We start from the raw sequence: 25,897 nt of genomic DNA on the forward strand, positions 1-25,897 counted from the left end.
ATTCGCTCACCGCTCAGAGACAGACACACTCATTCGCTCACCGCTCAGAGACAGACACACTCATTCGCTCACCACTCAGAGACAGACGCACTCATTCACTCACAGCTCAGAGGCACACACTCATTTACTCACAGCTCAGAGACAGACACACTCATTCACTCACCACTCAGAGACAGACACACTCATTCACTCACCGCTCAGAGACAGACACACTCATTCACTCACCGCTCAGAGACAGACACACTCATTCACTCACCACTCAGAGGCACACACTCATTCGCTCACCGCTCAGAGACAGAGACACACTCATTCACTCACAGCTCAGAGACAGACACACTCATTCACTCACCGCTCAGAGACAGACACACTCATTCACTCACCACTCAGAGGCACACACTCATTCACTCACCACTCAGAGACAGAGACACTCATTCACTTACCGCTCAGAGACAGACACACTCATTCACTCACCACTCAGAGGCACACACTCATTCACTCACCACTCTGAGGCACACACTCATTCACTCACCGCTCAGAGACAGAGACACTCATTCGCTCACCGCTCAGAGACAGACACACTCATTCGCTCACCGCTCAGAGACAGACGCACTCATTCACTCACAGCTCAGAGACAGACACACTCATTCACTCACAGCTCAGAGACAGACACACTCATTCACTCACCACTCAGAGACAGACACACTCATTCACTCACCACTCAGAGGCAGACACACTCATTCACTCACCGCTCAGAGACAGACACACTCATTCACTCACCGCTCAGAGGCACACACTCATTCGCTCACCGCTCAGAGACAGAGACACACTCATTCACTCACCACTCAGAGACAGACACACTCATTCACTCACCGCTCAGAGACAGACACACTCATTCACTCACCACTCAGAGACAGAGACACTCATTCACTTACCGCTCAGAGACAGAGAAACTCATTCACTTACCGCTCAGAGACAGAGAAACTCATTCACTCACCACTCAGAGACACACTCATTCACTCACCGCTCAGAGACACACTCATTCACTCACCGCTCAGAGACAGACACACTCATTCACTCACCACTCAGAGGCACACACTCATTCACTCACCGCTCAGAGACAGAGACACTCATTCACTCACAGCTCAGAGACAGACACACTCATTCACTCACGGCTCAGAGACAGACACACTCATTCACTCACCACTCAGAGACAGACACACTCATTCACTCACCACTCAGAGGCACACACTCATTCACTCACCGCTTCACAAGCCCCCTGGCTAAGAGCAATCTCACAGATCACTCAGCTCTCTGGTGCACAAAAAGCCTGGTATTGTGTCCTTTCTCTCTGTGTGTCTGTCTATCTTTGTCTGTCCCTCTCTCTCTGTCTCTCTGTGTCTTTCTCTCCTTTCTTCTGTCCATCAGTTTGCTTTATCGTCCACATTCCTTGATTGCAAATGTATCTGTCAAATTCAGGGATAGAATAGCAGAAACCACAAAAACGTCAATGTTAATCTCCATATACTGTTCATGAACTATGTTCAGTGAACCATGTGACTCTATTAATCGGCACTTCATTTGGGAAGCTTTCACAGGCAGAGGAGCTGAAGGGCTTTTTTTAGGGCAGACGAGCTGGGTGGATTTGTGTGCTTTATGGTACTGTATGAAACAGACCATGAACGATGGCACGCTCTGGCACAAGTGAATCTCTGTTCCATTTAGTTTGAAGATGAGTCATCTCTCTGCAAGCTGTGGTGGTGCAGAACTGATTATGGAACAAACAACAGACATTAAGGGAGTCGTGCTCCCACATAAAGTTCTACCCGCTACTCCAGATCGTCCTGGGGGCACAATTATGAGGCAGGAAATTGATAGCTTTATGCTGCTCCCACCCCATTACACAATCCATTGTCACAGTAACTGCTTATTGCCCCTGATGTGGTCTTCGGTAGGAAGGAGACCTGGAGAACCATTCCTGCAAACAGAGGATCTCTGCTTTGTGTGATGGAGGTGTAGGCCATCTCTGCAAACTGAGGATCTCTGCTTTGTGTGATGGAGGTGTAGGCCATCTCTGCAAACTGAGGATCTCTGCTGTGTGTGGAGGAGGTGTAGGCCAGCTGTTCCAGGGAATGAGTGCACAGATCATAACCCCTCTGCCAGCACTCTAATAACCCAAAACAGCTCCATTTAGCAAACGCTGAGGACATCAATCAGTGAGGTCCTGAGAGTCGCCTGGTGAGTGTGTGAGAGAGAGAGAGTGTGCATGTGTGAGTGTGAGTGTGTGTCTGTGAGTGTGTGTGTGTGTGAGTGAGTGTGTGTGTATGAGTGTTTGTGTGCGCGCACGTGCGTGTGTGTAAGTGTGTGTGAGTGTGTGTGTGTGACTGTGTGTGTGAGTGAGTGTGTGTGTGTGTGTGTGTGTGTGTGTGTGTGTGAGAGAGAGTGCATGAGTGTGAGTGTGTGAGTGTGTGTGTGTGTGTGTGTGTGTGTGTGAGAGAGTGTGTGTGACTGTGTGTGCGGGTGTGTGTGTGTGAGACTGTGTGTGCGTGTGTGTGTGTGTGTGTGTGTGTCATCGCCGTGGCGCCAGCCTGACGTCTAGCCGGTGCTGGAGGGAGGTGCAGCTGAGGTGAAGCGATGGTTTTACGGTCAGCGGAGCGGCCATTTTATCACTGGGGAGACACTCAGACAGTCCCCTTCACAGAACATGGCCCTTCTGAGAATATGATGGGAGGTCTTTGTATGGGAGATTGTGATGTTGATTGGTTTATTGATTAGTTGGTAAACAGGCGGACATGTAGTACAGTGGGTAGGGAACAGGGTTTGAAGCTTAAAGGTTGCGGGTTCGTTTCCCAGGTAGGACACTGCCATTGTAGCCTTAAGCAAGGTACTTCACCTGAATCGCTTCAGTACAAATTAATACTTTGTAAAAATGCGAAAGTTCTGTAAAATGATCTGGAAAATTGCACATGCTAAATGCTTTTAAAGTAATTTGGTACTGGTGGGCATATTAATCAGGTCACAAAGGTGAAAAAGCAAGAAAGATTCACTCCTCAAACAGATAATCATACAGGTACCACATGAATACTGAAGTGCTACTTCAGCGCTGGAGGTAATAATGTTGTATGGTACAGTAATCTTTTTAGATTTGGGTGTGCATGGCAGGTATTAATGGAAAGACTTGCACTCAATTATGGGGTGTTCTTTACAGGAACTAATGCGCTGAGTGCTAAGGAAGTACTGGAAATCAAATCACCGTCAGGAGAAAGCTGTCCTTTATAGAAACCAGAGCTCAAAGCAGGGATGAGATAATGGCGGAGGACGGCTATCTGTCAGTTATGACCGTAGTTCTGCTGAGGCTTCACATACGGCCCAGGAGTCTCACAGCGCAGCTGTGCATTAATCCCTTCTCAAAGCAAGCCCGGCCAAAATAAATCAACAGAGGACTGTCAATAAATAGGACATTTTGTGGGGGAAAAAACAGCATTTGGATGCTGAATTAATCTCTTGCAGCCTTGGTTTGATATTTTTCAAGGTTAAAAGCTAAAAGAATTGGCAGCGGACCACGTCATAATATTTGAAGGCCTGCCATGCAATACCAATGACTCAATGACCAAGCAAACACGAAAAAAATCCTATAGGCTGAGGCCTAAGATTTTGAACGTATCCTAACACGGGTTTGTATAAAAAAGCAGTTAGATCATATAAGTCAATGAATCATGATGACAAGGAGCTGAAAAGAGTACGGCAGTAGGGCGTAATATGCCTTTTCCTCATTGACACAGGGCAGTGCAGGAAGAAGCTCGCCTAAAGGGACCCCCTCTCATTTTAAAACTAATGGGACCCCCCCCCCCCATTTTAAAACTAATGGGGACCTGTGCTGAATGTGAAATGTATCGCTAAAAGAAAAACAACAGCGGTTCTACTCTCTCGCCCCCCCCAGAGCGCTTTCCCACTTCCTTTCTCCCCCCTCTCCTCCACTCTCTTTCCCTCCTTTCTCTCTCCCTCTTCTTCCTCTCTCTCCTCTCCTCCACTTTCTCTTTCCCTCCTCCCTCTCTTTCTGCCGTTCTTCTCTCTCTCCTTTCCTCCACTTTCTCTTTCCCGCCTTCCTCTCTCCTCTCCTCCACTCTCTCTTTCCCTCCTTTCTCTCTTTCCGTCCTTCTTCTCTCTCTCCTTTCCTCCACTCTCCTTCCCTCTTTCCTCCCCCCTCTCCTCCACTCTCTTTCCCTCCTTTCTCTCTCCCTCTTCTTCCTCTCTCTCCTCTCCTCCACTTTCTCTTTCCCTCCTTCCTCTCTTTCTGCCCTTCTTCTCTCTCTCCTTTCCTCCACTTTCTCTTTCCCGCCTTCCTCTCTCCTCTCCTCCACTCTCTCTTTCCCTCCTTTCTCTCTTTCCGTCCTTCTTCTCTCTCTCCTTTCCTCCACTCTCTTTCCCTCCTTCCTCTCCCCTCTCCTCCACTCTTTCCTACCTTTCTCTCTTTCCCTCCTTCCTGTCCCCCCTCCTCCACTCTCTTTCCCTCCTTTCTTTCTTTCCCTCCTTACTCTGTCCGCTCTCCTCCTCCACTCTCTTTCTCTTTCCTTCCTTCCTCTCTCCCCTCTCCTCTTCCACTCTCTCTTTCTCTTTCCCTCCTTCCTCTCTCCCCTGTCCCCCACTCTCTCCCTCCCTCACCGCCCCCCCCCCCCCGCCGCACGCTCCTCCGTGTGATTCGCGGGAACGCTGTGTTCCGGCGGCTGGAAACCCCCCCCCCCCCCCTTGTTGCCCTGGTAGCAGATAGCGCCTGACGCTACAGCGTGACGTCCGCCAGTGATAAAAGGACAGCACCCCTTCTCCCCCGCCCCCTGGAAATCCCAAAATAAGTGCCTATGACCCTCAAAAGCCCAACCAAAGGCACGCTCATCTTCAGCGACTGTCTCGTCACTGCCTTGCATGAGCTCCAGATAAACTGTAGCAGTTTGCAAGTCACCGGTAAAGACTTCTGTTGCCCAGAAACAGGCCATACACCCCAGCCGACCAGCCCATGAGGAACACCGCCATTACCAGGAAGCGAGCTTTTACACACTATAGTTGAGACTGTTTACCCTAATTTCAGTATGTCTTTAGAAAAGCTGGACATTCTATTCTTGAAAAGCTTCAATCATATTGTTGAGATCTTGGCTCACATTTTGACACAGAAGGCAGTTACTAATAAAAATTGTGCTGAGGCATTTCTGCCTGTTCTCTCTGCTCATTGGCTGAGGCATTTCTGCCTGTTCTCTTTGCTCATTGGCTGAGGCATTTCTACCTGTTCTCTCTGCTCATTGGCTGAGACATTTCTGCCTGTTTTGTCTGGTCATTGGCTGAGGCATTTCTGTCTGTTATCTCTGCTCACTGGCTGAGGCATTTCTGCCTGTTCTGTCTGCTCACTGGCTGAGGCATTTCTGTCTGTTATCTCTGCTCATTGGCTGAGGCATTTCTGCCTGTTCTGTCTGGTCATTGGCTGAGGCATTTCTGTCTGTTATCTCTGCTCATTGGCTGAGGCATTTCTGCCTGTTCTGTCTGCTCACTGGCTTCACAACTTAATTTATTCATTATTTTATTTTCCCCCTTTTTTCAGAAGTTGAAGGATGAGGCACTTACCCTGAGCCAGACAATCACAATAAGTGTCAAGACAATTCTGCAGCCAGTTTGAAATGTGCTTTGAGTCTGATCTGCGTGTGTGTGTGTGTTTGTGTGTGTGTGTGTGTGTGTGGAATAATGTTATAGTTCTAACTCTGTAAAGATAGGTTCTCAGTCTAGTGGGCCTTTCTTCAGTTGCAATGCAAAGTCGTTGCTAGGTTAACATTATGCTTGTTTAATGAGCCTCTGTGCCTTCTTGGTTCACATGCAAACGCACGCACACACACACACACACACACACAAGCACAATATTTATTCTTTTCTGAAAATATTTTAGGCTGTCTAGTTGAGAACAGCGAAACCTGTTCAAAAAGCACATCCTATCACACAATAAGCACCTGCTCAAAAATCACATCCTATCACAACAGGAACCTGCTCAAAAAAACACATCCTATCACACAACAAGGAACCTGCTAAAAATTCCCACACATAACCAAAACTACTGTGCAAAATGCAGTTCCCACAGAAAACCAAAACTACATTTCTATAAGGACACAGATCACGATAGGTCCTCCATGCTAGAGTTTAACAGAATATTCATGATTTAACTACCATAAATGATTTCAAATCAACACCATTATTCAGTTGTTATATCGTATTGTGACATTCTAAATACAGTTCAGAATTCATGTTCTTGCAAGCTATTGCACAGCATTTTTCTGCAAATGTCAGCACGTCTGAGACATGGCCTTTACTTAATTATATAAAGTCTTAGGGGAATAAAAGCGAAGTAAATGTAAAAAAAACAAAAAAAACATGCAAAATACAGGAAATACAGGGAATACCAAGCCTACAAACGTGGATGATTTTTAAAGACGGATTTGCGCCAGGCAGTTTGCATTAGAACGTAACACAAAAACACCTGAACTCCTTCCACACACATTAGAGGGAATCTGCATCTGATGGAACCACAGGCTTTTCCCCAAGGGCTCATTCTGATTCAGAATCACCCCCGACAGAGTCTCCAGAATGCTTTCATTGCTCTATTACTGAATTCACGAGGCAGCGTGATTCCTCGCCAGGCTCACAGCCAGCTCATAATCTCCATGCAATGCAAGGTCAAGGTTTCCCAGGTATTGGCTCATAAATACACCTCGGGAACCATATTACAGGTGTCTGGGTACATGTTTCAAAGCCAGGGTTGACTGTAAAAAATATATATATATATCACGTGTATACATATTTAGAGCTAACAGAATGTGAAATTAGACAACAGCTGGCAGAAAACAACTAAATATTTTTTCATTAATTGCAATAGAAAAGGCCAAAATTTCAGCCCATATTTTGCGAGTACATCAACATCTATTAATAACACTTGATAAAATATGCTAATACCGTTTGCGGATAACTCGGCGCTGTTGTGCTAACATCATGTGCTGTGCAAAGGTAATTTCAACCCTGCTGAAATATCAAAATCCCGTTTCAGAGTACCAGCGCACGTCTGCGGGGGAAAGCGCCGTGCCGCACAGGTGCATTGTGGGTGCGGTGACTCACACCCCGGCCGTCGCTAGGGCGATCTCGACACCCTGCCCGGTCTGGCCGCAGCACATAAAGACAGATAAACTGTCCTCCCTGGGGATCATCTGCATACTGTGGAAGGGGCCGGGCTAGCAGGCAGGACCAGAGGAGTGTGAGCCACATCACGCAGCAGGGATGGAAATAGCACACCCGCTCCACCACACAGTGAGCCGGCCCAGATTTTACTACGAGCAGGGTCATTGCTGGCCAGACACTTAAACAATATTTAAAGCGATTTCACAGTCTTAGAAGTCGTAGTAAAATCTTTCCAGTCTTACGTCAGTCCCAACTCACGATTAGTGTGAGGCTGTACTAAGAAGGCTTCGACTAAGTTTGTGACCGTCTTTTCCTCGTCTTGACCGTTCCAACAAAATCAAACATGTTTAATATCATCGCAAAGTATTGTGATGGTCAACGACGTGATCACAACGCTACACCGCCAACAGCCAATAGGTGCGCTGGCCTTGTCCGACATCAGCACAGCAGAAGAGGGCTAAGACAAAAAAATCTCCAAAAGAATCCTGTTGGATCATAGAATGTGTGCGGCTGCATGATTCCCAGTCTTTGCAGAACCTTAGGCACCTCCAAGACTAAAAACCCATGATTTAGGACTGTCGTCTGATGTAAAGGAGGCGTCAGTGTAGGCATTATGATGGCAGCAGGCTTGTGCTCAGGAGCCACCTGCAGGCTCACCTGCTGCAGAGTAGCACCTGCTGCAGCTCAAAGCGCCGCACGTCCTCGCCGCTATTTCCAGCGCTTAATTACGGCGGAGAAAGAGGAGAGGAGCGGAGCGGGGGAGAGAGAGGAGAGGAGAGGAGCGGGGGAGAGAGAGGAGCGGGGGAGAGAGCGGAGAGGAGCGGGAGAGAGAGAGGAGCGGGGGAGAGAGCGAAGAGGAGCGGAGAGGAGCGGGAGAGAGAGAGGAGCGGGGGAGAGAGCGGAGAGGAGCGGAGCGGGGGAGAGAGCGGAGTGGGGGAGAGAGAGGAGTGGGGGAGAGAGCGGAGAGGAGCGGAGCAGGGGAGAGAGAGGAGTGGGGGAGAGAGAGGAGAGGAGAGAGAGGAGTGGGGGAGAGAGCGGAGAGGAGAGGAGACGCAGCCCAGCCCGCTGCAGACCCGGCGCGACTCCGCTCCACCTGTTCGCTCGCGCTGAGGAGCGGCGACAACTGCCGAGTGGGAATTCCCCCGCGGGGAAAGAGAAGCCCGCCCTCACCCGCCGCTGACATTGGACACACGCGCGCACCGCCCGTCTCCCAACACGCGCCCATCTCCCAACACACAGGAGCAGGTAACGCACTGCCACACACACACACAGGCCCGTCTCCCAACACACACACACACGCCCGTCTCCCAACACACAGGAGCACGTAACACACTGCCACACACACACACACACGCGCGCGCGCGCCCATCTCCCAACACACAGGAGCACGTAACGCACTGCCACACACACACACACACACACACACCCGTCTCCCAACACACAGGAGCACGTAACACACTGCCACACACACACCCGTCTCCCAACACACAGGAGCACGTAACGCACTGCAAGCACTGCCGCAGGCTTGAGAGTGTGGGCTGATGGGGGGGGGGGGGAGAGCAATACCAGCCTGTAGTTCACTCTGGCCAAATCCTCCCAAAAAAAGCATAAGACAGGTTGCAGCTGGAAGAGATATTGGTGTGCATCAGTAGGGGGCGCTGTTCCAAACGCCCTGTCTAGCAACTGAGGAAATAAGGAAGGCAGTTCCAGCTCCCCAAGGTTATGAAACAGAACCTGGCACTTCATCAAACGGGGATATGTTAGCTCCCATTCTCAACCGGAAAAACACAGGCTCTATCGGGCTGGCAGGTGACCACACCCCACAGCTCACTGCCTTGCATTTCAAACTGTCCTTGATTCTCCAAGTCATCTTTGTAAATGTCCAAAGGCATTCTTGGATGACCTTCCTGGTTAAATCAATCAAGAATATGTCTTCTGGCTGGGTGAGAGAGTACATTTTCAGGTAGACTCCTATTCCCTCAGAACACAATCAGAGAGAAACAGAGAGGTAAGAGGAAAAGAGACACAGAAAGAAAGAGAGAGAGAACCATATGTGTATAACCTCTATGGCACACACTGAATCCAAACAATAGGCTATTGCTTCAGACCACCCACCACCCATCGATTGCTAACACAAAATACACAGAGATATAATAATATGACCCACTTAATGACTAAGGTAATGGTTCAGGACAGCAGGCACTTAGTTTGTATTTCTCACGGATTGTCCCTCCACAGGTAGTGGGGCGCTGTGACCGCTGAACTACTCGTCCAATTCTGAACCCGCAAACCGCCAGCGGCCAAAACATTCCCCCGAGTCAAACACAGATCCCAGCGTTTCATGAGTCATACGCACGAGTCACACAAAACCGGCCTTCACTGAAGAAGAGAGAACGGGGCAGGTCACCGGGCTGGCCTGCGAGTTCGCGAGCACGGAATGAGGCTGACGTCCCGAGAGGAGTCTGTTCGGGACACGTCGGCGCCTTACCCCGAGGTTCGGCCACAGGGACCCCCCCCCCAGGAGCCGCCTGCGCAGTACCGGGGTGGCGGGGAGGGGAGGGGGGGGGGGTGTCTAATGGAGACCCCCGTGGCCTATCGTCTGTGTTGGAGCGTGACTTGCTTGTGCGGCGACCCCGGTATGAGGGGCTTCCGGCCTGCTTGCGCTGTTACAGATGGATGAGCTCCACGCTCTGGTATCAGATCTGGAATGTGCCAGCACAGGCAGCACCCTACCATGCAGGGACAGGGAACATTTAATGGGGAAATTAATATCCTGTGTCAAGGACAAACTAACAACAAATTACACCGACAGAATTTTTTTGAAGCAACCCTGTAACCTCATTGACTCAAAGTCACTCTGTGTTAATATGTTCTTCCACCTCCTGCTTGTGAATCTAAGGGACTGTACCATCACCCTTTAAGGGTTAAGGCTGGAAAGAGCCAGTGTGACGTGGCTTTAAAAGGCGGGTCTCCTCACGGAGGGGCCAGGCGCGCTCCGTGTGAGCGCTGGTTGGTTAATTGGCGGCGGCGGGCTCCAGTGGCCACGGCAGACGGTGTGAAGTGGGCACTTGTTCAGCGTGCTCTCGGCCCTTGACACCAGAAAGAGCTGCATTGTGGGGATTTCTCCATCTCATAATGAAAGCTGTATCCTTCAGAAGCAGAAAATTGATTGAAACAGCAGCTCGGAGATATATATTCCCTGGCCTGACTGAAAATGGCCTAACTATACGACAAAAGACTCACCCGGAACAGTAGGCCCTAAACCAATGAAATCACTCGGAAGAGTAAACCTTAAATCAATGAAATCACTCGAAACAGTACACCCTAAACCAATGAAATCACTCTGAACAATAGACTCTAAACCAATGAAATCACTTGGAAATGTAGACCTGCACCAATGAAATCACTCAGAATAGCAGACCCGAAACCAATGATGTCACTCAAAACAGTAGACTCTAAACCAATGAAATCACTCGAAACAGCAGACCCAAAACCAATGAAGTCACTCAGAATAGCAGACCCGAAACCAATGATGTCACTCGACACAGTAGACCCTAAACCAATGAAATCACTTGGAACAGCAGACCCTAAACCAATGAACACCACTGTAGGAACTCACACACTCCGTCAGTGGCTTTTGAGGGTCCTTGATGTGTTGCCAGAGAACGTCACAGCCATTCTTTAATCATTTTAACAGATAGCTAAGCTAAAAACACACACAGCCGGTTTATTAAACCTTAATGACTTCATGTCTCACACTCCAAAGAGGCTTAATATAACCTTGAGTTTGAAGAACATACAAACACGAAACAGAATATAGGCTACACAATGCATCATTCAACTGGATAGACCCACACTGCATACAATACTATCAGTCATTTGTTGCTATAATTCTTTAGAAGATCCTTGTCAGACATTAATACCAGAATGGGTATGACATTGTGAAAAGTCATAGGTCTTTACAGATACCAGAATAAAGTCCCCACCAATAACTGGCCTCCCTGGTGTTTGGGAAGCTGAACTTCATCTTCCTTTTTACTTACTACAGATTCCATTCCACAGGAGGGATAAGGAATATATCTCAAATATTCAATATTACAGCAGCAAGCTATGGTGCTTCCATTAATATATCCAGCTTATTAAAATATTTCCTGCAGCTTTGTTTGATTCACACTATTTTAAAAATATATAATTTTTATATTTCATGACTTCGTTTAAAGGTCTCCTATTTGTTTTTGATTTTGTTTGGGTTTTTTCCCCCGCAGGAACAGTTACTGATAACATCAATTAGGAAACCTCAATAAACTGCTCCTGTATATGAAGTCTAGCCGCTGTTCCAGGGGTCACACACAGTCCTCTGAAGCGAGCGCAGCTTAGTTGTTTAAAGTGCTCTGCGTCCCCATAGCCTTCAGCGCACCTGCTTCCTAACAGGCGGAACCTGCACGGGTGCAGGTAGCGGCGGTGAGCAGGTTAGCCTCACCTTTCGGCTTCTTCCTGCGAGGTCTGGGCACGGCGGCATCCTGTCTCTTCACGCTTCTGAGTGCCCTTCGCGCGTCGAGCAATTCCTGCCTCAACATGGTGGCCGCAAAAACAAAACCCAAGTCCCGCTTTCTGATGTTTATCCCTGGAGTGTGAGACTCGCGAGGCACGCATACAAACTATCTTCTTCTGGTCCTGTTTTTATCTCTTTGGTCTTCGCGGGAGTGTTTTTCCCCCAGCTTCGGTTATGTGAAAGCTGTACCCCCAAAGCCCTTTCTGCCTCTCGCTCACTTCCGAGCTGGTGAGTCAAACGGTCTATTTCTGGTGCCATGTAATACACAGGCTGTGCCACCATTCACTACTGCTGGCTCTGAGCAATACTACCAGATTACATAGAGGGCTGTTCTATCTTTGTGGCCCTGTTGTGGGGATTAAAAACAGTGTATACCACGTAATGCTTATTCCAAATTCAGAGGTACTTATATGTTCTTTAAATGTTGTAGAAGGGCTGTGCAATATGGCCTAAAAATAACACTGAAATAAATATCTGCTTTGGACAATAGCAAAGTCACAACATGAATGTTTTGATTCTATGCTTTCAGTGAAAGACAGAGGGCAAGTTTGTAGCACTATAAATAAAATCGGCGGTGGTGGATTCACTGCTGGCCTCCTCCATCTTTGTTTTCACCTTGCATGTTTAATCTCAACTTTAAAAAAAATAGTTTTAACAAAAATGCAGTCTCTGCTAACTAGTTACGTTTTATGATAGAAAACAAATATTTAACAAAACCATGCTACGGAAATAACAAACTAGCCAAAACAATGTATAATTCCAGCCTCAGTATGCAAATATGATTTATACACCAAAGGAACATTTAGACATTAACTTTGTTTAGAACAAACGCCAAGTTTATTTGATTCCTGATTTGAAACACTGCCTATCCTTCAAAACGCACACTTCACACAACCGGTGGTTTGTTAATACGAATCTCAGATATTTCTTAGACTAGCAGTTCCCGTCCCTGATTGCTGGTGGATCTATCCAGCTGAAGGCACATTTCTCAATCAGTCAGATAAGGAGGCGCAAGAGGCCGGCGAGGGGAGGCTGTCTCGGGTTACTGCGGTCATACTCAGCTGGAAATGAGTAGCGCTTCTTGCTAGCTGGCGACGTTAGCCACCATGCGAGGAACAGAGCAAACTACAATAGGGATTAGAAAAGAATGAACATGTAATAACAAACAGCAAAAAAACGGGAAATGATTTGACATATCCGGGAAGCACTTCATGAATATTGCACGACAAGATACTATATCTAGCCAGCTGGGCAAGTGGCCAGAAGTTAAAACAAAACAAGGGAAGAAAGACCGCGTGCAGAACGCAAGCACTAGCGCTGTTCATGTGCACGTAGGCGGCCACAATTAACGCATCCACATACACCGCTTAAATTCATTTTTGCTCTCTGACAAAGTGTGCTCCGCTCCTATGTGCGGTTCTCATAGGACACGGAAGGAAAAAACACACAATACCACGTCGATGACTCCAGTAACGTTACGTGCTATGAACGATATCTGCTGTGGCGTTAAAATCCGATAATTATCCTGATAATTATCGCGTTACTGTGTCCTACTGAGACCCGGCAGAAAAAAGGTCAAGTGGCCTAGGCAATTTTCTTTCGGATGGCTAAAAAAGTACTGCAATGAAACTATTTTCAAAAATAATATTTTTTGAATGTCTCTTGCAGTGTAAGTCTCGGCAGAGTGGGATTTATGGTTTTTGAGATTAAGACCAGTGAGCCATGTCCAAGGGATAAAAATGGTTTTCGGAGGAAGGTTTTTGTAAAAAAAACCTTACATGACAGCACTTTTAAATATTAGAGACAGGCGATCCCCTTGGTGGGTGAAAGCCGATTAGTAATACTACAGTCATCCTTTGCTCTGTGATAATGGTAAGAGGAGGTAGTGGTAAAACTGAATACAGTTATGACGACATTATTACTTAATTAATCCCAATGCAATGTGTAGTCTGTATCAGCATTGAATAAACGTTTTCATTTTTTGATGGGTTTAATGTCAGTTTCACGTAAAACGTAAATAACACATTTACGTTTTTATACGTTCAACAACAGAATAGTTGTACATATATTATTTATAGTAAAGAAGTCCACATTATAACACTTACGTCACTATCAGGTTACAATATTAAAAATTCACATTTATATTTGATTTACTGTCGAGGCACTTCAGAAAGAGCCAAAAAAACTTAGAAACCAAAAAATGTAAGAGAAAGATGATGTTCCTTGCACCCTTGAGTAATGAGTAATCGCCTATTATTATACAGCACTAGACACAGTAACTTATTAGTCATCCTGTTGTATTGTCAGTGATACTGTTCTTCATGCGCTGAAATGTTAGAGAACTGATGACACAAACTTAGCGGTGTTGTAAGTGATAAATGTTTTTTCAAGCATTTATCTTGCCTAAGATGTTAATAATAATAATAATAATAATAATAATAATAATACGTTCCTCTGTTCTCCTATGGTTAAACTGTTAAGCATACCAGCTGTTTGAAATGGTGGAAAATTTTAAGGTTGAAACATAAAAAAAAGAAGAAGATCATTTCAGGGTGGTTTTAGGTAACTATTGACTTATGAGCAAGCACAGAACACAAGTGTTCCCAGTATAATGTTTTAGGATCCACGGTCTCTGTGAATACATCAGATACTACTGATGATTGATTGTTTAACTGGCAAGAAGGTTGAAGTCTTAACCTGATACTTAAAACCACGCTTAAAGTGCATAGGTAGCTCAGCTCAAAGTTGGAATGGTCTCCCTTGAACATACAAACAACAAATTTGTTTGTCATTATCCACTTTATACTTGGGTATGTCTCAAAGTGGGGCAGGATGACTTCTAAAGATAAAGAAAAACACTGTCTAACATAGCTTTATTGTCTAAAAAACAACCAAAAAATGAAATTAATATTCCTTAATTTCATAAGCACAAAAAGGATTTACTGTGATGGATAGTTTATTTATAAAATAATCTTGTTATAAATATCCTGAGTGATAGCCAGGAGGTAGAAAGACTGGAAGAGGTCATTTAAAGTAAACTTAAAACCAGAGAAGCAGTTGAATTTAAAAAGTAGTCAGTATGCAGGGGTATTTGTAATATAGTGCAAGTGTGTGATGTCAGGCATTCTCTGGCAGAGGGAAATTTCAGGACATTTCTTCTCAAACTGAGGTCCTCGCACCTCTAGGGATACTAAATAATTCTTCAGGGGGTACAGAAGATACTTTTTCCCACTAGCAAACTTTGACCCTACCTACCTGATACCCCTGTAAACACTGAGTAGAGATGCACATTACATACATTATATTACAGGCATTTAGAAGACGCACTACTGCAGGTTAAGCACCTTGCTCAAGGGTACAACAGCAGCGTCCTACCGGGGAATCGAACCTGCGACCTTTAGGTTACAAGACCAACTACCCTATACTACACTGCTGCCCAAAGACAACACATAGTGTACATGTTGATACGTTATACTCTGAACTGTAAAACCTGTTTTTCGACATTTACATTTTGAACTTTGGCCATTTGAAGTTCACTTCGTGATTGTGAGGGGAAAGGAAGATTAATTAGCTTGCTAGTACGAAGACTGGAGACCTAAATGAACTAGATAGTGTAGTAGAAAACAGTGGCCTACTTATGCTTTGTACTTATTTAAAAACACTTGAAATACGTTGAAGGTTTTAAGCTTTTTTAATTTGCAAGGAGAGGAGACTAACATGCTAGAAATGTAGCTCTTAACACACTTGCATCTCGTTCTTTGATCATCAGGTACTTGCCTTGGCAAACCGGCAGAAAATCAGAGCACGGCTGTTATTTTTCAAAAAATACGAGGAAGCAGTGTTTCTGAGCAGCAGTCATTTTTAACCCAGCACTCACAGAAAACGCACTGCACATGTGCAGCATGACAGCAAGGAACGCCAGGGAACGTTCTGGAGGGGCGTGAGACAAGGGGGAAATGAGAGGCTGCTCGTCTGGAATACTAAAGCATTCCCTGGCTTTCCGAGACGCGCTGGCAAACCACGCCGGAGCTGAGATTTCATTATGCCTATGATTCTATTAAAATGCGATCTGGTATTCAAGGCAACCTCCACTTGTGTGTGCGCATGTGTGTGTGCCTCTGTGTGTGCATGTGCGCGCATGTGTGCCTGTGTGTGTGTGTGTGTGTGTGTGCGCGTGCCTGTGCCTGTTTGTGTGTGTGTGTGTGTGTGTGCGTGCGTATTTCTGCCTGTGTGTTTGTGTGGTGTGTGCCTGTGTGTGTGCATGCGTGTGTGCCTGTCTGTGTGTGGTGTGTGTGTGTGCGCACGTGTGTGTACCTGTGTGTGTGTGTGTGTGTGGTGTGTGCCTGTGTGTGTGTGCCTGTGCGTGTGTCTGCATGTATGTGTGCATGTGTACCTGTGTGTGCATGTGTGCCTGTGCGTATGTGCCTGTGTGTGTGCGTGTGCATGCGCGCATGTGTGCGTGTGGTGTGTGCCTGTGTGTGCGCACACGTGTGTGCCTGTGTGTGTGTGTGTGTGTGTGCACATGCGTGCTTGTGTGTGCGTATGTACCTGTGTGTGTGGGGGGGGGGGGAGCTGTTTGACCTATGGCAAGGAACAGTCTCTGAGAAACAAGATGGATTCTTTGACTCTGGCCTCTGTGTGTGGGAAGGAGCTGCAGCTCTAGCTTCCCTGTCGGCACATCTTCAAAGGGAAGCCTCCCTCCAATCAGACGCACGCAGAGAGCCAGCTGCACCGTAGCCTACTCACACACGCAGCATTGATCCCCAGAATGCCTTCTGACCCCCCGGCAAAATCAAAAATGCGCTGAACTCGGCTGATGTTGCCATGGGAGCGATGAGAGAATCGGTACAGAATACCCTGTGGAGCGCACTACACCCCCTGGATTGAGAACGTAGTGTACAGTTCTGAAACAGCTCGACAAAATGGTGTCTGTTACAAGCTGGAAGGGACGGACTGTTACTGTGGCCGCCGTGTACTTGGGAAAAATCAACGACCCACACTCAACGACACAAGGGATCTGAAGGGGATACACCTTAAAATGCTCAGTGTCACCAGTAACACTTAACAAAGTTGTTTATAGTGAGCTCATAGAGTGTAAATGAGTTCAAGAGGGATTCCAGCAAAATGTACACTATTAGAGTTAATTAAATGCTGAATGGTTTACTGAGTTGAAAGTGGTTTCCGTGTTTCTTGAAGTTAATATGGAGCTCTAGTGCACTGGTATTCTTTTAGTGAGGAAAGAACATCTAAGCATCCATGAAGACTGGGCCTTCATTAACTGCATCACATTAGCAAGCAAACAGCTCATTACTCGGGATGGGGGGGGGGTTGTTAGACGGCAGGCTTACTGTCCCCTGAGGACATACTCAAACACCCAGCCTGAGTACAGACCCCCCCCTGAGGACATACTCAAACACCCAGCCTGAGTACAGACCCCCCCCTGAGGACATACTCAAACACCCAGCCTGAACACAGACCCCCCTGAGCACAGACCTCCCAGAGGACATACTCAAACACCCAGCCTGAGTACAGACCCCCGAGGACATACTCAAACACCCAGCCTGAGTACAGACCCCCCCCTGAGGACATACTCAAACACCCAGCCTGAGTACAGACCCCCCCCTGAGGACATACTCAAACACCCAGCCTGAACACAGACCCCCCTGAGCACAGACCTCCCAGAGGACATACTCAAACACCCAGCCTGAACACAGACCTCCCCCCTGAGGACATACTCAAACACCCAGCCTGAGCACAGACCCCCCCTGAGGACATACTCAAACACCCATCCTGAACACAGACCTCCCTAAGGACATACTCAAACACCCAGCCTGAGCACAGACCCCCCTAAGGACATACTCAAACACCCAGCCTGAGCACAGACCCCCCTGAGCACAGACTCCCCTGAGGACATACTCAAACACCCATCCTGAACACAGACCTCCCTGAGGACATACTCAAACACCCAGCCTGAACACAGACGCCCCTGAGGACATACTCAAACACCCAGCCTGAGTACAGACCCCCCTGAGCACAGACTCCCCTGAGGACATACTCAAACACCCATCCTGAACACAGACCTCCCTGAGGACATACTCAAACACCCAGCCTGAACACAGACGCCCCTGAGGACATACTCAAACACCCAGCCTGAACACAGACCCCCCTGAGGACATACTCAAACACCGCGCAGATGAGTACTGCGTGAAAACAGCGCTTTATGTGTTTTCACAGCCGCGGCCCCTGTAATGTCATAACACTGGGAGTTTTCTAAAACAAAGATATGAGAACCAAGGCTTCTGGAACTCTCTGTCTATTCAAAATGGACCTTGCAGCACATGTTCCTCAGAGTAATAGGAGCAAGTCTTTTTGTTTGGCGTTCAACACAAACAAAAATGTCCTAAAATGACATATGAAAGACGGGAAAGGGGTAAAATGTGTGCAAGGCAAATTCACACCTTTCCTTGGGGTCTAATCCTGCTCTGACGCAGAGAAGACAAGACAATGCACTCATGTCCGGAAGCTCAGGGTATCTACGCCCGGACATGTTCATGTTGATGGAGGGGGGAAAAATGATAAGAACCCATAAAGGTTTTGCTCTCCTTGTTGTTGTAGCTGGATCTGTCAGATCACAGCCCAGGGCCTTGTCTCTCCAGTCAGGCTATAATTAGAAGTGATGTGTTCTGGTGCAACAGGAGATCGCCTGGCCTATTAACATCGCAAAAATCTGAGGCCTGGCACATTCCAGGGTATAAATAACCGGGGAGAGATGGATGAGGGGGCGAGGAGAGATGCGGAGAGCGTGACTGACAGCACAGCTGCTGCCTGTGAGGTCAGGGCACGGGGGATCAGGAACACGGCGAGTCGCCTTTCGCCCGGGGGGGGAGGAGCCAACGGGCCGCGGGGGGGAGGCCGACGCCCCACACCGGGGGGAAAGTTGAGTCAGAGCCGAGGAGCAGGAACCTGCACCGTTAAATACCCCAGGATGGAAAAATATCAAAGCATCGGCTGCGGTCCAACACAACAGCTACAGCGCTAGTGACAGCTACCAGTAAACAGCCACACTTTTACTGTCACTGCAGATGGACGCATAGCAAATAGAGCAACAGCCAGGAGTTGGTAAGACAACTGCTCTTACTCTCAGAAGCAACGGCTTGTTTTTATCTCGAAGTATGACCTCAATGCAAAGAAAGTTAAATTATTCTGTTTGGATGAATGGGCACCCTCTGACCTCTTTCAACACAGTCCTAGTTTGGGGCAAAGCACCATGGGAACTGAATGCCATAGACACGCCTGGATCCAGGGCTTTAGCTGAGGCAGATTTGTGCTGCTGCCGGCTGACTGCGAAGCTCGAGGGTGTCAGTGACACTGCTGACGCTCGTCAAGTGGGACAGGTTCCCTGTGAATACACCTCCGCTCCGTACCCCCTCATACCCAAAATAACCCTCTGTACCCCCTCATACCCCATATACCTGCCTGTACCCCCTCATACCCCAACTACCTGCCTGTACCCTCTCATACCCCAAATACATGCCTGTACCCCCTCATACCCAAAATAACCATCTTTACCCCCTCATACCCCATATACCTGCCTGTACCCCCTCATACCCCAACTACCTGCCTGTACCCCCTCATACCCCAACTACCTGCCTGTACCCCCTCATACCCCAACTACCTGCCTGTACCCCCTCATACCCAATATACCTGCCTGTACCCCTTCATACCCCATATACCTGCCCGTACCCCCTCATACCCCACCTACCTGTCTGTACCCCCTCATACCCCAACTACCTGCCTGTACCCCCTCATACCCCATCTACCTGCCTGTACCCCCTCATACCCCAACTACCTGCCTGTACCCCCTCATATTCCAACTACCTCTCTGTACCCCCTCATACCCCAACTACCTGCCTGTACCCCCTCATACACCCCACCTGTCTGTATGGATATGGCTCAGGCGCAGACTGATTTACCGAAGGTGCACTGTGCAGCAGTACTGTGCAGCAGGACACTGGATCTGTGAATTCCTGTAAATCCTGGTAGCCACAGAGGAGGGTCCAGTCCTCCTAACCCCCCCCCCCTCCTCGCCCCCCACACACACTGCATCTGGGATGAGCAAATATTACTTTCCTGATATTAATCCATTGTAGGTCCCAGTCTGCAGACTGCAAATAGACAGGCCCAAACGCCTGAGACATCAAACTTTATTTTAGGAAGACAGGATTTCGTTGCATTGCGTGCGTTGTCTTTATTCCAACAAAATGACCCTTAAGACTCCACATCAGTAATGATATAATTTCAGCAGTGCTCAAATATTTACTCAGCCTCTGTCTCAGTTCTGGAAGGTGAACAGTTTTGAGGAATTCCTCTGCCCCCACCACCATCTACTCATGTGTTTCTCCCACCCATGAATAGGATATAGGACATGATGAAGCCATCCAACTGATCTGCTAGTTTTGGATAATGACCCTGGTGCTGTACAGGTAAGACGTACCTTTACCCTTCCACTGTGCACAGATTCACCACATCACAGCAATGAGAAGGAAATATATTCCTCCAGTTGGAGCTGATGTCTTACTGTCTACACCTGACCGCACACTTTTTATCACATAAGTGCTTCCTGCACTGGCAGACAGGAGGCTACATCCTCACCTTGCCTTCAGGTAGCCTAGGTTACACGGGCGTGGCCACTTAGAGCCAGCCAGTGCATTCTGCAGACATACTGAGGAAGGGACGTCTAATTCATCATGTGTCTCTTCAACTGGCTGATCTAGGATCAGTTTAACCTTTCACCTCACAATGGGTAAGGCTGGGACACAAACTAGGAAACTCATCCACGGTCAGCAACTTTATAAATACAGGCCCTGTTTGATTCCTCTAGCTCCTGCGGCCCCTCCACCTTTCCCTGCAGTACTGGCTCTGTTGAGCGTCTGTAGCTCAGGGGTGAGGGTACAGGGCAGGGGTCTGCAGCTCTAGTCCTGCAGAGCGTAATCAGAGCTTAATTACTCACCCAAAGAGCTTAATTACTCATCCAGAGAGCTTAATTACTCACCAAAAAGCTTAATTACTCACCCAAAGAGCTTAATTACTCACCCAAAAAGCTTAATCACTCACCCAAAGAGCTTAATTACTCACCCATAGAGCTTAATTACTCACCCTAAAAGCTTAATTACTCAGAGAGCTTAATTACTCACTCAAAGAGCTTAATTTCTCCCCCACAGAGCTTAATTACTCACTCAAAAAGCTTAATTACTCAAAAAGCTTAATTACTCCCCCAAAGAGCTTAATTACTCACCCAAAGAGCTTAATTACTCACTCAAAAAGCTTAATTACTCAGAGAGCTTAATTACTCACTCAAAGAGCTTAATTACTCACCCAAACAGCTTAATTACTCACCCAAAAAGCTTAATTACTCACCCAAACAGTTTAATTACTCACTCAAAGAGCTTAATTACTCACCCAAAAAGCTTAATTACTCAGAGAGCTTAATTACTCACCCAAAAAGCTTAATTACTCAGAGAGCTTAATTACTCACTCAAAGAGCTTAATTACTCACCCAAAGAGCTTAATTACTCACCCAAAGAGCTTAATTACTCACCCAAAAAGCTTAATTACTCAGAGAGCTTAATTACTCACTCAAAGAGCTTAATTACTCACCCAAAGAGCTTAATTACTCACCCAAAAAGCTTAATTACTCACCCAAAGAGCTTAATTACTCACCCAAAGAGTTTAATTACTCACCCAAAAAGCTTAATTACTCAGAGAGCTTAATTACTCACTCAAAGAGCTTAATTACTCACCCAAAAAGCTTAATTACTCAGAGAGCTTAATTTCTCCCCCAAATAGCTTAATTACTCTCCCAGAGAGCTTAATTACTCACCCAGAGAGCTTAATTACTCAGCCAAAAAGCTTAATTACTCACCCAAAGAGCTTAATTACTCACTCAAAGAGCTTAATTACTCACTCAAAGAGCTTAATTACTCACTCAAAGAGCTTAATTACTCACCCAAAGAGCTTAATTACTCACCCAAAGAGCTTAATTACTCAGCCAAAAAGCTTAATTACTCACTCAAAGAGCTTAATTACTCACCCAAAGAGCTTAATTACTCACCCAAAGCGGTTGGGCATGTAGTTCTCTCACCTGCTTTCTGGGGGTTAAATTAGTTGGTAGTTTAAAGGTGAACCCTGGTGGACCCCGAGGGTCTCCAGGATCCAGGTGAGGGGCACCCCGATACAAAGCATGCTCGACCGCCGCGATGGCCACGCACACCCCCATAATTACCTTCTCCCAGATCCAGGACGGCGAGGACGGCGCTGGTCTTGGCCTCGCCCAGGTAGTTGCTGGCGATGCAGGTGTAGAGGCCGGCGTGGCTGGGCTTGCAGTCGCGGATCCACAGGCCTCCGTACTCCTGGTTGTCCATGTCCAGCAGGTTCTGGTTGTGGTACCAGTACAGGCAGGGCTGCGGGTCCCCGGCCACCGCCACCTTTAGCCGGATGTCGCAGCCCAGCCCCACCGCCGCGTTCCTCATCTTGCGGATGAACACGGGCGGGGTCGGCGTCGGGTAAACTGAATCCGCCGGGTCCGGGACCACCTGGTCCGGGCTGACTTTGGCCCGTTTGAGCGGGATCCGGGGGCTAGGGGGCGCCCCGCCATGGGCCTCTTCCTCGGCCCCCTTCTTCAGAGTCATCTGTACCTCGGCTTTCCTCATTATCGGTCGCTTGTCCCAAACAAACTTTTATTTTTCTCACTTTTCGCTGTTGTGTTTTTTACACGGTGAAGGTGATTCGAGTTTATTTAGCATTTATTTTGAAGCAGGCAGCTTTGCATAGGTGTGTTTTATCTCACCGTCACAGTCATCCCAGAATCTGTTTGCTTAAGGTAGATCTCAAGGTATTTTGGTATCTGTGCCAAATGTTCAAAACCGTTGCTCTGTTAGAAAAATTCCAACTCATTCAAAGGCGAATTGCAATGGAGGTATTTACCATTTTAGTGTCTGTAATCCAGGCTGGTTCCTGTATAACACAACAGGAACATTTCGGAAAGGATTTCATTTCCAAAACAAATTCAAATAAAAATAGCCCTACTTCAAAAGATTTCAAAACTTTCGGCCAGAAGTATATGTATATTCAAAAATATATTACCTTAAAGTTTCTTGTGCTAAAAAGTTTTGGAATAGTTTGTAACATCCTTGGAATGTCCAATTAGAGTAATGTGAAGGGAGAAGGAAAAAAAAAAGAGAACAGAATATTGAATCTTTGGCTAACGAAGCAGATCCAGGCTGTGCGAGATCTCCTGGCCGGTGGTATTTTTAGTGCCAGTCCTGGAGGATCATGTTGCATTAGCGGCTCTCGGCCGAGCCTTTGGAAAACGCCGGCGTCTGATTTTCACCCTTCCCATGCAGATCTTCCCGGTCTTAAGGGCTTGACGAAGAGCGGCTCTGGATCCTTCGCTTTTTCTGAACTTTCACGTGTCCAGCGTTGCCGGCAGTCCGAACGCGGCTTCCAACCGTGTAGGCGTTTGTCCGTAGCGCACCCGCGGTACCCGATCCTGCCCCCCCCCTCTGGATGGTAAGCTCTCTCGCTCGGTCTCGCTCTCTCCCCCCTCACTCTCCAAGTCCCTGGGGAGGTGACAGCCCAGTCCCCCTAAGCCTAAGAGTGACAGCTGAGCCCTGATAGGTCACATTTTTTGGACAGCCCGGATGCATCTGTCGCCTCCCGCCCCCCGGAAAGCGCAGCCAATCGAAAGGGCGGTAGGTGTGAGAGAGGGGTAGGGGGCGGGGTCTCACTCGGGACCCTTCGCCAGTGGTGGGAGGAGCCCCCGCAGACAGACCTATCCGGGGTGTTTCGGCAGGACAGACCTGTGCGGTTATGGGACACGGTTCACATGGGATTCGCTCAGTTTCATTCCCACTGTCTAAAAAAGACATGCCAGGCATATGCTACTGCTACTGCTTATATAACACGCACTTACTGTGAGATACAGTGCCTTCAGAAAGTATTCAGACCCCTTCACGTTTTCCACGTTTGTTACAGCCTTATTATAAAATGGGTTAAATTCATTTGTATTCTCATCAATCTACACACAATACCCCATAATGACAAAGCAAAAACAGGTTTAGAAATTTTTGCAAATTTATATTTTAAAAAAGGAAATATCACATTTACACAAATATTCAGACCCTTTACTCAGTACTTTGTTGAGGCACCTTTGGCAGTGATTACAGCCTTGAGTCTTCTTGGGTATGGCACTACAAGCTTGGTACACCTGTATTTGGGGTATTTATTCTCTGCAGATCCTCTCAAGCTCTGTCAGGTTGGATGGGGAGCATTGCTGCACAGCTATTTTCAGGTCTCTCCAGAGATGTTCAATCAGGTTCAAGTCCAGGCTTTGGCTGGGCTGTTCAAGGACATTCACAGACTTGTCCCGAAGCCACTCCTGCGTTGTCTTGGCTGTGTGCTCAGGGTCGTTGGTCCTGTTGGAAGGTGAACCTTCGGCCCAGTCTGAGGTCCTGAGCGCTCTGGCGCAGGTTTTCATCAAGGATCTCTCTGTACTTTGCGCCGTTCATCTTTCCCTCGATCCTAACTAGTTTCCCAGTTCTTGCCATTGAAAAACATCTCCACAGCATGATGCTGCCGCCACCATGCTTCACCGTAGGGATGGTATTGGCCAGGTGATGAGCGGTGCCTGGCTTCCTCCAGACTTGACGCTTGGCATTGTGGCCAAAGAGTTCACTCTTGGTTTCATCAGACCAGATAATCTTGTTTCTCATAGTCTGGGAGTCCTTTAGGTGCCTTTTGGCAAACTCCAAGCAGGCTGTCACGTGCCTTTTACTGAGGAGTGGCTTTACGTCTGGCCACTCTACCATAAAGGCCTGATTGGTGGAGGCCTGCAGAAATGGTTGTCCTTCTGGAAGGTTCTCCCATCTCCACAGAGGAACTCTAGAGCTCTGTCAGAGTGGCCATCGGGTTCTTGGTCTCCCTGACCAAGGCCCTTCTCCCCCGGTTACTCAATTTGGCCGAGCGGCCAGCTCTGGGAAGAGTCCTGGTGGTTCCAAACTTCTTCCATTTAAAAATGATGGAGGCCACTGTGTTCTTCTTTTTTTGTACCCTTCAATCCGGTCTCAGAGGTCTACAGACAATTCCTTCGACTTCATGGCTCGGTTTTCGCTCTGACACGCACTGTCAACTGTGGGACCTTATATAGACAGGTGTGTGCCTTTCAAAATCATGTCCAATCAATTGAATTTACCATAGGTGGACTCCAATCAAGTTGTAGAAACATCTCAAGTATGATCAATGGAAACAGGATGCACCTGAGCTCAATTTTGAGTGTCATAGCAAAGGGTCTGTATACTTATGTAAATGTGATATTTCCGTTTTTTATTTTTAATAAATTTGCAAAAATTTCAAAACTTTTTTCGCTTTGTCATTATGGGGTATTGTGTGTAGATTGATGAGAATAAAAATTAATTTAATCAATTTTAGAATAAGGCTGTAACAAAATGTGGAAAAAGTGAATACTGAATACTTTCCGAAGGCACTGTATAAGCGTACAAGCATAAAAATATAATTTAAACAACTTTAAGAATTGCAAGGATACGGAACATATGACATTATCTAGCTTGTAAGAGTATGTTGGTGGATTCATAATAATGTTAATAATTAAAAAGTTTTTAATATTTAAAATATATGTTGACATAATACAAGTATCTTTGCTGACAAAAAGATGTTGCAGGGAAAATGGTTTAAAAAACATACTATTTATTTTATATATATTGAATTACTCACAGGGTATGTTTCATTATGCCTGTGCATTAGGTACTGTCCGAATGTCTGAGGTTTGATGAATAAGCCCTATTGAGTAACACAAGAAAGTTTTTATAAAGCTGATAATTGGAAGCTGATGTATGATGAATCTCAAGGGTCTACCATGTCCAGCAATATCAGTGACTGTGCTGGGAGTGACACAGCGCTATTGGTGCCTGTGCTGGGACTGACACAGCCCTAACGGCTGTGCTGAGACAGACACAAAGCTATCGGTGGCTGTGCTGGGACTGACACAGCCCTATCAGTGGCTGTGCTGGGACTGACACAGGGCTATTGGTGGCTGTGCTGGGACTGACACAGAGCTATCGGTGGCTGTGC

The 25,897-nt window shown here is 47.1% G+C and overlaps 1 protein-coding gene and 1 long non-coding RNA gene across 4 annotated transcripts in view; one reads left to right on the forward strand and one right to left on the reverse strand.

The window, feature by feature from the left end:
• Window positions 1-22,827, reverse strand: part of spegb (striated muscle enriched protein kinase b) — a 112,162-nt gene extending 89,335 nt beyond the window's left edge. Inside the window, exon 1 of one of the 3 annotated variants that reach the window (XM_035393291.1) lies at window positions 22,035-22,827. In XM_035393291.1, the coding sequence (XP_035249182.1) occupies window positions 22,035-22,461 (427 nt within the window). In that variant the 5' untranslated portion in view covers window positions 22,462-22,827. Of the gene's footprint in view, window positions 1-11,680; window positions 11,926-22,034 lie in introns of those variants that run through there. The other 2 variants (XM_035393290.1, XM_035393294.1) reach the window with 2 other exon arrangements.
• Window positions 22,828-23,197: 370 nt separating this feature from the next.
• LOC118213985 overlaps window positions 23,198-25,897 on the forward strand; it is a 5,440-nt gene continuing 2,740 nt past the window's right edge. Inside the window, exon 1 of the long non-coding RNA XR_004762562.1 lies at window positions 23,198-23,320. This is a non-coding gene — a long non-coding RNA (uncharacterized LOC118213985). The remainder of the gene's footprint in view (window positions 23,321-25,897) is intronic.

Source organism: Anguilla anguilla, chromosome 15 (assembly GCF_013347855.1).
Source record: "Anguilla anguilla isolate fAngAng1 chromosome 15, fAngAng1.pri, whole genome shotgun sequence".
Classification (NCBI taxonomy): domain Eukaryota; kingdom Metazoa; phylum Chordata; class Actinopteri; order Anguilliformes; family Anguillidae; genus Anguilla; species Anguilla anguilla.